The sequence below is a fragment of the Gorilla gorilla genome, chromosome 14 (genome assembly GCF_029281585.2).
Source record: "Gorilla gorilla gorilla isolate KB3781 chromosome 14, NHGRI_mGorGor1-v2.1_pri, whole genome shotgun sequence".
NCBI classification, from domain to species: Eukaryota; Metazoa; Chordata; class Mammalia; order Primates; family Hominidae; genus Gorilla; species Gorilla gorilla.
Window position 1 is genome coordinate 71678543 of NC_073238.2, and position 12304 is coordinate 71690846.

At 48.9% G+C, this 12304-nt stretch overlaps 2 protein-coding genes across 2 annotated transcripts; both read left to right on the forward strand.

Annotated features, from left to right (window-relative positions):
* Positions 1-259: 259 nt before the first annotated feature.
* LOC134757063 (proline-rich protein 20E) lies at positions 260-1942 on the forward strand. The gene is made up of 2 exons (XM_063697656.1): positions 260-311; positions 1329-1942. Exons 1-2 carry the CDS (start codon positions 260-262, stop codon positions 1940-1942), a joined length of 666 nt encoding a protein of 221 aa, XP_063553726.1.
* A 4853-nt stretch (positions 1943-6795) lies between these two features.
* Positions 6796-8478, forward strand: LOC129526462 (proline-rich protein 20E). The gene is made up of 2 exons (XM_055360638.2): positions 6796-6847; positions 7865-8478. The coding sequence occupies exons 1-2, from the start codon at positions 6796-6798 to the stop codon at positions 8476-8478; spliced, it is 666 nt and encodes a 221-aa protein (XP_055216613.2).
* The last annotated feature ends 3826 nt before the right edge of the window (positions 8479-12304 follow it).

Genomic DNA, 12304 nt, shown 5'->3' on the forward strand with positions numbered 1-12304 from the left:
TGTGGACACCTCCAACTCCTCGGGCCTCTCTTCGTCGAAGAGTCTCTTAATTTTCAGATCTCCGGAGCCAGCTGTAGGAAGATCAGGTGTGTGTCTGGGAGTCCCGGAGGGGTGGATAGATCTTGGGTGGGTGCAGTTGGGGACAGAATCCTCATTCCCCCAGAAAGGCCACGGCCATCCCCCTGCCTTGTCACCTCTGTCTTCCTAAATCCGTTCTTTCTCCCTTGTTTTTCTCCCCAGCCCCTCCCGCAGATTGCTCATGGAGGAGCCAAGGCCTTCGAAGCGACTTCGCTCCACGGCCCCTAATCAAGGTACATCAAACGCCTGCCACTCTCTTTTTAATTTCGCTTGTTCCCCAATTCTTCCCCAATTGTTTGAATTCAAACTCAATCAAGCATTCTCTGTTTCACCTTCTCATAGCCTGCCTCAACCTGGGCTGCTTGTTGTAAGTCAGCTCCCAGGTTCCACATCATCTGGGAAATTCCTTTCCCTCTTTCCAACTGTAATCCCATTTCCCAAATCTGAGATTTGCTGTTGTTGTCGCTGTTTTGTTCTGTTTAGTTTGTATTACTGTTTCTCCGTAGCAGAGCGAGTCCTCACGCTACATCTTGATCTATAATAAGCCAGTACTTCCACCTTGTTCTTTCCCGGAGGAGTTGGAATTTTACGGCTATTGCCACATTGTTCTCCAAAACATTTCCCTTCATACACTGAGTGTCCTAAATCTTTTAATCTTGTCTAGTTTGACAGACGCATAACAACAAAGCATCCACTGAAAGGAAATTCTTTAACATCTTGCTTGTCTGAAACATCTTCCTTCTACCCTCCCAGATTCTTTAGTGTAACTTTGGTTGGACACGAAATTTTAGGTGGGAAATTCATTTCCCTTGAAATTTCGAAGACATTTTCTCTTACGTTCTAGACTCAACTGCTGCTTTTGAGATGTCTGATTTGTGAGACATGTGGAATCCTAGCCCTTTCCATGTGACTTTTCCTTTCTCTGTCTCCCGCTCTCTAGAATCTTTTAGAATCTTCTCTTTTCCCTCAGCACTCTGAAATTTTATGGTGAAATGTCTCAGTGACAACATACCTCTAATTCTCTTATATCTCATCCTTCTTTCCATCACTTTAGATTTTTGCTTTGTTCTGTGGGAGATCTTCTCAACTTCCTTCTCCAATTTCCATGGAGAGTTTTGTTTCTTCTCTCACAATTTTAACTTCCAAAATCCCTCTTTCCTCTGAGTATTTATTTTTAAAAGTATCCTATAACTGCTTGATGGGTAAAATTCCTTCTATCTCTCTCTGCTCACGCTCTGCTTCTCTTTTAGCCTCAGGTGGGCCTCCTCCAGAGCCAGGCTGCTGTGTTGCGGACCCTGAAGACTCCGTGGAAGCAGATGGGCCCGCACAGCCAGCCCAACCCGCAAAACCCATCGCTTACGTGACACCCTTCAGATGGCAGACCCCGGCTCGCACAGAGTCACCCCGTCCTGCAGAGAGAGGCCGGCGCCGGGGAGGAAGCCGGCGGCCAGGGCGAGGCCGTGGCAGAAGGGCTGGGCCCCGCGGGGACGCTGGCCAGAGACAGGGGGCAGAACGCTTGACGGGACCGGACGTGCACATCCAACTGGACCACCATGGAGAGCCAGGCCACCAGGGGGAACCGGAAATCACGGAGACCGCAGCCTTCTCTCTTTCTGAAACTGGTCCTCTGCCTGGAACTGTGCAGGGAGGCCCTGGCCCCGACGTGGCGCAACCTGAGCTGGGGTTTCAGGAGCCGCCCACTGCTCCTGGGCCTCAGGCTGTTGCCTGGCAACCCGTGTTGACCCTCTATCCCTGCATCGGGTTTAGGGCTCTGGGTGACTCAGCTGTTTTACAAGTCATTCAAACCCCCCACGGCACCTATGTGCAAGGGGTCCCAGTGTTCCTCACCGACATTGCATATTGACCACTGTCTGCCACCCACGTTGTTCCCAGCCTCCCTTTCTTCCACCTGGACGTTCCCCCCAGCCCCAGTTCTGCTCCACTCCTCCCCCGACTGGACCTGAAGCCTGAGCTTCCCCTGAACTTAGAGTACACAACTTACAATATGCAAGCTGCTAAACCCCCTTTCTGTACAAGGCGATTGGAATGGAACTGTCATGTACAGTGAAAGTACACGTCACGTTTTTCAGCCAAGAAAAACCCAACCCAGACAACCTGGAAGAAGTGGGATGCAGCAACGATCAGGAAGCATGGAAATTAGGAAACTGTATTCTTAAGTCCAGAGAAGTACGATTCTGGAAAAAGGATTGATGACCTAGAATGAAAATTCCAGAAGACACTCATATAGACATGTGCGGCATGCGAAAATTCAGAAGGAGCTAGAAGTTACTAAAGTTCTTGTCTAGTGCCTGGAGACGATAGAGTGGCTGAATATAAGAGCAATAAAACTCTAGACTGACACATTTTTAAGTCTCAATGTAGGTACCCTTTGGGAACCACTAAGTGAATTGGAATAGAAGGTAAAATTTCAAACCGATTGAGGACAAAGGGGATCAAAGGACATTTGATGAATCAGGCAAAAGGTGTTGGGGTGGGGGGGGTTAACGGAAACAAGGAGAGTGCGTGACTCACTGGAACCGCTAAATGAGGAATCAGTAATTTGACGGCAGTGTCCTTGGCTTCCTCCTGGCTTCAATGGGAATATTTTAAATGTTTCACCATTAACCAAGTCGTTTGCTGTAACTTTCTCATAGATGTTTAAGTTGAGTTAGTTCCCATCTTTTCAGAGTTTGATAAATGTTGCGTTACGAACTGTTGTATTTTGTATTATATTAAGTGGGCTCTTATTGGCTGGTTTTCACTCCTTTGTAAACGTCCAAATAAAATACAGACAACTTTTTACATCAAAGATTTTTCTCTCGTGTTTTCAATCCTTCTAAATAAACCTTTCTCTTCAGACTTATTTTATAGAACAGCTCTTTTACTAAAATTTCACAAATCGCAAATATAAAATGTGTTTACTAAAAGCAGAAAGGAAGGTAGAGAAAGGTCTCCAGTCTCTGTTCTCCATTCACATCGCATCTTTCCCCATAGTCACACAAGTCTACACCAACAAACGCATACATTAAGAGCATCGTTTGTGGCTCGCTTTCACAAACACCTGGCGTGCCATGTGCCGGGGTCCCGCTGAAGTGACTATATAAGGTCCAGGCAGGCAACACAGGTGTGGTCAGGACCAGAGCCTCTGTGGGGTCCGTGCGTCTCCAAACTAGGAACAGGTGACTTCGTATTGAAGCATGGCATGGATCACAATGAGCACTGTGCAGTGGGAGCTGCTTCTTGGCTTGCCATTGGGGTCTGTCGTCCATAAGCCAGAAAGCCCCCTTGCAGTCATCCTACACACATGTGCCACTATCTCCTTGCTGTACATCTGTCTGGAAAGATGCACAGGTTTTACATTACGTGGGGGAGGGTCTGCTGATATGCTACTTCCAGGATATTTCTACCACCAGAATGCTTCATTAAACGTTTGTACGTGGAGTAAGACAGGGTCTCATTCAGTCATCCAGGCTGGAGTGCAGTGGTGCAATCACAGCTCACTGCAGCCTGCACCTCCTCAGCTCAGGTGACCCTCCAACATCAGGTTGCCAAGTAGCTCAGACTGCAGGCAGGCACCGAGACCCCTTGGTAATTCCTCCTGGTTTGTTGATTCATTCATTTACTTATTCATTTTGAAACAGAGTCTCACTCTTTCACCCAGGCTGGAGCGCGGTGGCTTTGGCTCACTGAGAACTCCATTCTCGGGAGTGAAGCGATTCTCATGTCTCGCCCTAATAAAAAGGGAAAAATTAGCCAGGCATGGTGGTGGGCCGCTGTAGTCCCAGCTGCTCAGGAGGCTGAGGCGGGAGAATCCTTTGAACCCAGGAGGCGGAGGTTGCAGTGAGCCCAGATTGAGCCATTGCAGTGATCCGAGATCATGCTATTGCCCTCCAGCCTGGGTGACAAGAGCAAAACTTTGTCTCATAATGGAAAAAAGAGAGAGAAAAGTCATCCCAGTAAGAAAGATCAAAGTTTGGAAGAGAAACTTCACAGAAGAATCTATGGGTTTGGTCAGTGAGCACACGCAATCCCAATAAGGATGAGAATACGCAAATAAGCATGGAGCATCCTGTGGTGCCAGGGAGAAAGGAGCCGCCCAAAACCAAACAAAACCAAAAGCCACAGCGATGGGAGGTTGACAAAGGGACATGGAAGCCAACTAAAGGAGCTCCCGGTGGCCAAAGCTGGAAACATTGTGTAACAAAGTAATTAACTAAATAATTACTAATTAAATAGTTAAGTAAAATATTTGACAAAATAATCAGTTCAATTATTGAATAATTCATCCCCTGAAGTATTGGAGTGTAAACCAAAGTATACAATAGGTGTCCATAAGTCCATACTGATATAAATAAGTGATTAAATAAACAAACATGTGGGGAGAATGGGAAAATCCTCCACACAGGAGAACTCCGCAGAGTTTAGGTAGCTATTCCCCTGCAAGGAGATAAAGCATAACTTCCCTTTTATTTAAGTATAGGCTACAGGTAGCGACTTCCAAACAGTACAGTAGAGAAAGAGGTGGGAAAATCACTTTATGGTGGAGAAACGTAATCAACACTGCCCCAGCCAGGTGACCAGGACTAATAGCAGCAGTGATAAGCCGGCTTGATGGTGTGTACTCTAGACAGGATGGGATGGGAGTGGCACTTTCCCGCTGCAATCTTCCTTACAAAAACGTATAATTCCAGTCAGATCATAAGGAATACATCACACGAACTTCAGGAGAGGACATCCCACAATACATCTGATCAGTATGCAAAGTGTCAAGGTCATCAAAAACAAGGCAAGTGTGAGAAACCGTCGCAGCCAAGGGGAACCGTGACGAATTGTACGGTGGTACCCTGGATGGGGTCTTGGGACAGAAAAGGTATGTGAGGCGAAAACACAGCAAAACCTCACTTCAACAAAAAATACAAACCCAAAAAATAATTGGCCCGGCACGGTGGCTTGCGCCTGGGGTCCCAGCTACTCGGGAGGTTGAGCGGGAAGGATGGCTTGAGCTGAGGACTTCCAAACAAGCCTGGGCACATAGCGAAACCTCGCCTCTCCAAAAAATCCCAAAATTATCCCGATGTGGTGGCGCTCACCTGTAGTCCAGCTACTCCGGAGGCTGAGACAGCAGAATCACTTGAACTGATTCTCCTATCTCAGCCCCCCAAGTAGCCGCAGCGAGCCGAGATGGCACCACTGCACTCCAGCCTGGGCTACAGAGCGAGAACCCGTCTCTGTAAAAAAACGAGGATGCAAACCGACCAAATAACCCACTGTGGGATCCCCTCCAGTGTCCTGCTGTGTTTCCTGCTGTCTTCCTCCACCCGTGTGTGCACCCACAGCAATAAAAGCCAGTGGTGTGGGTCTCACACGCATCTCCAGCCCCATCGCCATCGCGCTCAGCTCCACTCTTTTTACAAAAGGCCACTTGACATCCTCCCCTGGCAGTTCAAAAGCTCCTTCAACCAGATGTGCGCAAGCCAAGCTCCGCCACTTCCCACTCAGAGCAGGTTCTCGGTCCACCTCCGCCTGAACGAACGGGCGGGCTACCAAGGCCGCAGTCTCTTCCTCAAGGGCTGTCCACACTGGGTCTCGCTTTCTCTTGGAAATTTCTCTCCCACCAGGGAACTTTCTCCTCCTCTACCTCCCTCGGTCTCAGTCTAACAGCACCCTGCGCCCAACCCCGAGGGCTGCAATAGCCTTCTTGCCTCTCCTGACTTATTCTGCGGACCCTGGGTTGGCGCTCCTTCACAGCCAGGCTGGTCGTTTCTGAAATGTTAACCCACTGCCGGACACCGTTCCACGGTTTTCCGCTGCCTTGGAACAAGACCAGCTCCTGCGCGGACCCTGCCTCCACGTCGCACCACCTCTGCGCCCGGACTTGGCCTCCCGTCCATTCCCAGAATGTGCCGGGCTCCCTTCCAGTCCGGGCCTCAGCACACTTTCTTCACTCCCCTTCCTCTCTCCCTGCCTCTCCCAGCCCGGTGCAGGTTGACTAATTTCAAATTTTATGTTCCAGATTTCAGCCCAGATATCCCCCCTTTGGATGCTTTCCTTGACCATGCTCAGATCTAAGCTAATCACATCTTCCTGTCAGCCGCTTTCAGGGCACCGCACCTCACTGTGCTGACACTCAAAGCTCATTATGCATTTTCTTCCTCAATGATTAGATTAATCAATCCACCATTGACGTCTAGAAATGGCGGCATCTCAGAAGGGCCCCATTTGACTGGCAGGGGACTGGCCCAATGCGCCTCGCAAGCCCAGCCAGGCCCACCCCAGCCGGCCCCCCTCTGACGACGCCTGTCCCTTACGCGACTGCCTTGCTGCCATATAAGAGGGACCGCGCTCGGCCTCCAGCAGTCGGCTTTCTGCTGGGCTCGGAGCCAGAACCTGCTGCGTGCTCCCTCCAGACTCCCTGGCTGCGGCTGGACTACCTCAGAGCTACAGCGGTGAGGTGAACCTGTGGACACCTCCAACTCCTCGGGCCTCTCTTCGTCGAAGAGTCTCTTAATTTTCAGATCTCCGGAGCCAGCTGTAGGAAGATCAGGTGTGTGTCTGGGAGTCCCGGAGGGGTGGATAGATCTTGGGTGGGTGCAGTTGGGGACAGAATCCTCATTCCCCCAGAAAGGCCACGGCCATCCCCCTGCCTTGTCACCTCTGTCTTCCTAAATCCGTTCTTTCTCCCTTGTTTTTCTCCCCAGCCCCTCCCGCAGATTGCTCATGGAGGAGCCAAGGCCTTCGAAGCGACTTCGCTCCACGGCCCCTAATCAAGGTACATCAAACGCCTGCCACTCTCTTTTTAATTTCGCTTGTTCCCCAATTCTTCCCCAATTGTTTGAATTCAAACTCAATCAAGCATTCTCTGTTTCACCTTCTCATAGCCTGCCTCAACCTGGGCTGCTTGTTGTAAGTCAGCTCCCAGGTTCCACATCATCTGGGAAATTCCTTTCCCTCTTTCCAACTGTAATCCCATTTCCCAAATCTGAGATTTGCTGTTGTTGTCGCTGTTTTGTTCTGTTTAGTTTGTATTACTGTTTCTCCGTAGCAGAGCGAGTCCTCACGCTACATCTTGATCTATAATAAGCCAGTACTTCCACCTTGTTCTTTCCCGGAGGAGTTGGAATTTTACGGCTATTGCCACATTGTTCTCCAAAACATTTCCCTTCATACACTGAGTGTCCTAAATCTTTTAATCTTGTCTAGTTTGACAGATGCATAACAACAAAGCATCCACTGAAAGGAAATTCTTTAACATCTTGCTTGTCTGAAACATCTTCCTTCTACCCTCCCAGATTCTTTAGTGTAACTTTGGTTGGACACGAAATTTTAGGTGGGAAATTCATTTCCCTTGAAATTTCGAAGACATTTTCTCTTACGTTCTAGACTCAACTGCTGCTTTTGAGATGTCTGATTTGTGAGACATGTGGAATCCTAGCCCTTTCCATGTGACTTTTCCTTTCTCTGTCTCCCGCTCTCTAGAATCTTTTAGAATCTTCTCTTTTCCCTCAGCACTCTGAAATTTTATGGTGAAATGTCTCAGTGACAACATACCTCTAATTCTCTTATATCTCATCCTTCTTTCCATCACTTTAGATTTTTGCTTTGTTCTGTGGGAGATCTTCTCAACTTCCTTCTCCAATTTCCATGGAGAGTTTTGTTTCTTCTCTCACAATTTTAACTTCCAAAATCCCTCTTTCCTCTGAGTATTTATTTTTAAAAGTATCCTATAACTGCTTGATGGGTAAAATTCCTTCTATCTCTCTCTGCTCACGCTCTGCTTCTCTTTTAGCCTCAGGTGGGCCTCCTCCAGAGCCAGGCTGCTGTGTTGCGGACCCTGAAGACTCCGTGGAAGCAGATGGGCCCGCACAGCCAGCCCAACCCGCAAAACCCATCGCTTACGTGACACCCTTCAGATGGCAGACCCCGGCTCGCACAGAGTCACCCCGTCCTGCAGAGAGAGGCCGGCGCCGGGGAGGAAGCCGGCGGCCAGGGCGAGGCCGTGGCAGAAGGGCTGGGCCCCGCGGGGACGCTGGCCAGAGACAGGGGGCAGAACGCTTGACGGGACCGGACGTGCACATCCAACTGGACCACCATGGAGAGCCAGGCCACCAGGGGGAACCGGAAATCACGGAGACCGCAGCCTTCTCTCTTTCTGAAACTGGTCCTCTGCCTGGAACTGTGCAGGGAGGCCCTGGCCCCGACGTGGCGCAACCTGAGCTGGGGTTTCAGGAGCCGCCCACTGCTCCTGGGCCTCAGGCTGTTGCCTGGCAACCCGTGTTGACCCTCTATCCCTGCATCGGGTTTAGGGCTCTGGGTGACTCAGCTGTTTTACAAGTCATTCAAACCCCCCACGGCACCTATGTGCAAGGGGTCCCAGTGTTCCTCACCGACATTGCATATTGACCACTGTCTGCCACCCACGTTGTTCCCAGCCTCCCTTTCTTCCACCTGGACGTTCCCCCCAGCCCCAGTTCTGCTCCACTCCTCCCCCGACTGGACCTGAAGCCTGAGCTTCCCCTGAACTTAGAGTACACAACTTACAATATGCAAGCTGCTAAACCCCCTTTCTGTACAAGGCGATTGGAATGGAACTGTCATGTACAGTGAAAGTACACGTCACGTTTTTCAGCCAAGAAAAACCCAACCCAGACAACCTGGAAGAAGTGGGATGCAGCAACGATCAGGAAGCATGGAAATTAGGAAACTGTATTCTTAAGTCCAGAGAAGTACGATTCTGGAAAAAGGATTGATGACCTAGAATGAAAATTCCAGAAGACACTCATATAGACATGTGCGGCATGCGAAAATTCAGAAGGAGCTAGAAGTTACTAAAGTTCTTGTCTAGTGCCTGGAGACGATAGAGTGGCTGAATATAAGAGCAATAAAACTCTAGACTGACACATTTTTAAGTCTCAATGTAGGTACCCTTTGGGAACCACTAAGTGAATTGGAATAGAAGGTAAAATTTCAAACCGATTGAGGACAAAGGGGATCAAAGGACATTTGATGAATCAGGCAAAAGGTGTTGGGGTGGGGGGGGTTAACGGAAACAAGGAGAGTGCGTGACTCACTGGAACCGCTAAATGAGGAATCAGTAATTTGACGGCAGTGTCCTTGGCTTCCTCCTGGCTTCAATGGGAATATTTTAAATGTTTCACCATTAACCAAGTCGTTTGCTGTAACTTTCTCATAGATGTTTAAGTTGAGTTAGTTCCCATCTTTTCAGAGTTTGATAAATGTTGCGTTACGAACTGTTGTATTTTGTATTATATTAAGTGGGCTCTTATTGGCTGGTTTTCACTCCTTTGTAAACGTCCAAATAAAATACAGACAACTTTTTACATCAAAGATTTTTCTCTCGTGTTTTCAATCCTTCTAAATAAACCTTTCTCTTCAGACTTATTTTATAGAACAGCTCTTTTACTAAAATTTCACAAATCGCAAATATAAAATGTGTTTACTAAAAGCAGAAAGGAAGGTAGAGAAAGGTCTCCAGTCTCTGTTCTCCATTCACATCGCATCTTTCCCCATAGTCACACAAGTCTACACCAACAAACGCATACATTAAGAGCATCGTTTGTGGCTCGCTTTCACAAACACCTGGCGTGCCATGTGCCGGGGTCCCGCTGAAGTGACTATAAGGTCCAGGCAGGCAACACAGGTGTGGTCAGGACCAGAGCCTCTGTGGGGTCCGTGTGTCTCCAAACTAGGAACAGGTGACTTCGTATTGCAGCATGGCATGGATCACAATGAGCACTGTGCAGTGGGAGCTGCTTCTTGGCTTGCCATTGGGGTCTGTCGTCCATAAGCCAGAAAGCCCCCTTGCAGTCATCCTACACACATGTGCCACTATCTCCTTGCTGTACATCTGTCTGGAAAGATGCACAGGTTTTACATTACGCGGGGGAGGGTCTGCTGATACGCTACTTCCAGGATATTTCTACCACCAGAATGCTTCATTAAACGTTTGTACGTGGAGTAAGACAGGGTCTCATTCAGTCATCCAGGCTGGAGTGCAGTGGTGCAATCACAGCTCACTGCAGCCTGCACCTCCTCAGCTCAGGTGACCCTCCAACATCAGGTTGCCAAGTAGCTCAGACTGCAGGCAGGCACCGAGACCCCTTGGTAATTCCTCCTGGTTTGTTGATTCATTCATTTACTTATTCATTTTGAAACAGAGTCTCACTCTTTCACCCAGGCTGGAGCGCGGTGGCTTCGGCTCACTGAGAACTCCATTCTCGGGAGTGAAGCGATTCTCATGTCTCGCCCTAATAAAAAGGGAAAAATTAGCCAGGCATGGTGGTGGGCCGCTGTAGTCCCAGCTGCTCAGGAGGCTGAGGCGGGAGAATCCTTTGAACCCAGGAGGCGGAGGTTGCAGTGAGCCCAGATTGAGCCATTGCAGTGATCCGAGATCATGCTATTGCCCTCCAGCCTGGGTGACAAGAGCAAAACTTTGTCTCATAATGGAAAAAAGAGAGAGAAAAGTCATCCCAGTAAGAAAGATCAAAGTTTGGAAGAGAAACTTCACAGAAGAATCTATGGGTTTGGTCAGTGAGCACACGCAATCCCAATAAGGATGAGAATACGCAAATAAGCGTGGAGCATCCTGTGGTGCCAGGGAGAAAGGAGCCGCCCAAAACCAAACAAAACCAAAAGCCACAGCGATGGGAGGTTGACAAAGGGACATGGAAGCCAACTAAAGGAGCTCCCGGTGGCCAAAGCTGGAAACATTGTGTAACAAAGTAATTAACTAAATAATTACTAATTAAATAGTTAAGTAAAATATTTGACAAAATAATCAGTTCAATTATTGAATAATTCATCCCCTGAAGTATTGGAGTGTAAACCAAAGTATACAATAGGTGTCCATAAGTCCATACTGATATAAATAAGTGATTAAATAAACAAACATGTGGGGAGAATGGGAAAATCCTCCACACAGGAGAACTCCGCAGAGTTTAGGTAGCTATTCCCCTGCAAGGAGATAAAGCATAACTTCCCTTTTATTTAAGTATAGGCTACAGGTAGCGACTTCCAAACAGTACAGTAGAGAAAGAGGTGGGAAAATCACTTTATGGTGGAGAAACGTAATCAACACTGCCCCAGCCAGGTGACCAGGACTAATAGCAGCAGTGATAAGCCGGCTTGATGGTGTGTACTCTAGACAGGATGGGATGGGAGTGGCACTTTCCCGCTGCAATCTTCCTTACAAAAACGTATAATTCCAGTCAGATCATAAGGAATACATCACACGAACTTCAGGAGAGGACATCCCACAATACATCTGATCAGTATGCAAAGTGTCAAGGTCATCAAAAACAAGGCAAGTGTGAGAAACCGTCGCAGCCAAGGGGAACCGTGACGAATTGTACGGTGGTACCCTGGATGGGGTCTTGGGACAGAAAAGGTATGTGAGGCGAAAACACAGCAAAACCTCACTTCAACAAAAAATACAAACCCAAAAAATAATTGGCCCGGCACGGTGGCTTGCGCCTGGGGTCCCAGCTACTCGGGAGGTTGAGCGGGAAGGATGGCTTGAGCTGAGGACTTCCAAACAAGCCTGGGCACATAGCGAAACCTCGCCTCTCCAAAAAATCCCAAAATTATCCCGATGTGGTGGCGCTCACCTGTAGTCCAGCTACTCCGGAGGCTGAGACAGCAGAATCACTTGAACTGATTCTCCTATCTCAGCCCCCCAAGTAGCCGCAGCGAGCCGAGATGGCACCACTGCACTCCAGCCTGGGCTACAGAGCGAGAACCCGTCTCTGTAAAAAAACGAGGATGCAAACCGACCAAATAACCCACTGTGGGATCCCCTCCAGTGTCCTGCTGTGTTTCCTGCTGTCTTCCTCCACCCGTGTGTGCACCCACAGCAATAAAAGCCAGTGGTGTGGGTCTCACACGCATCTCCAGCCCCATCGCCATCGCGCTCAGCTCCACTCTTTTTACAAAAGGCCACTTGACATCCTCCCCTGGCAGTTCAAAAGCTCCTTCAACCAGATGTGCGCAAGCCAAGCTCCGCCACTTCCCACTCAGAGCAGGTTCTCGGTCCACCTCCGCCTGAACGAACGGGCGGGCTACCAAGGCCGCAGTCTCTTCCTCAAGGGCTGTCCACACTGGGTCTCGCTTTCTCTTGGAAATTTCTCTCCCACCAGGGAACTTTCTCCTCCTCTACCTCCCTGGGTCTCAGTCTAACAGCACCCTGCGCCCAACCCCGAGGGCTGCAATA

Coding starts and splice junctions, on each gene's coding strand:
- LOC134757063 (XM_063697656.1), top strand. CDS start 260: ATGGAGGAGCCAAGGCCTTCGAAGCGACTTCGCTCCACGGCCCCTAAT. Junction 312..1,328: donor CTCCACGGCCCCTAATCAAG/GTACATCAAACG, acceptor CTTCTCTTTTAG/CCTCAGGTGGGCCTCCTCCA.
- LOC129526462 (XM_055360638.2), top strand. CDS start 6,796: ATGGAGGAGCCAAGGCCTTCGAAGCGACTTCGCTCCACGGCCCCTAAT. Junction 6,848..7,864: donor CTCCACGGCCCCTAATCAAG/GTACATCAAACG, acceptor CTTCTCTTTTAG/CCTCAGGTGGGCCTCCTCCA.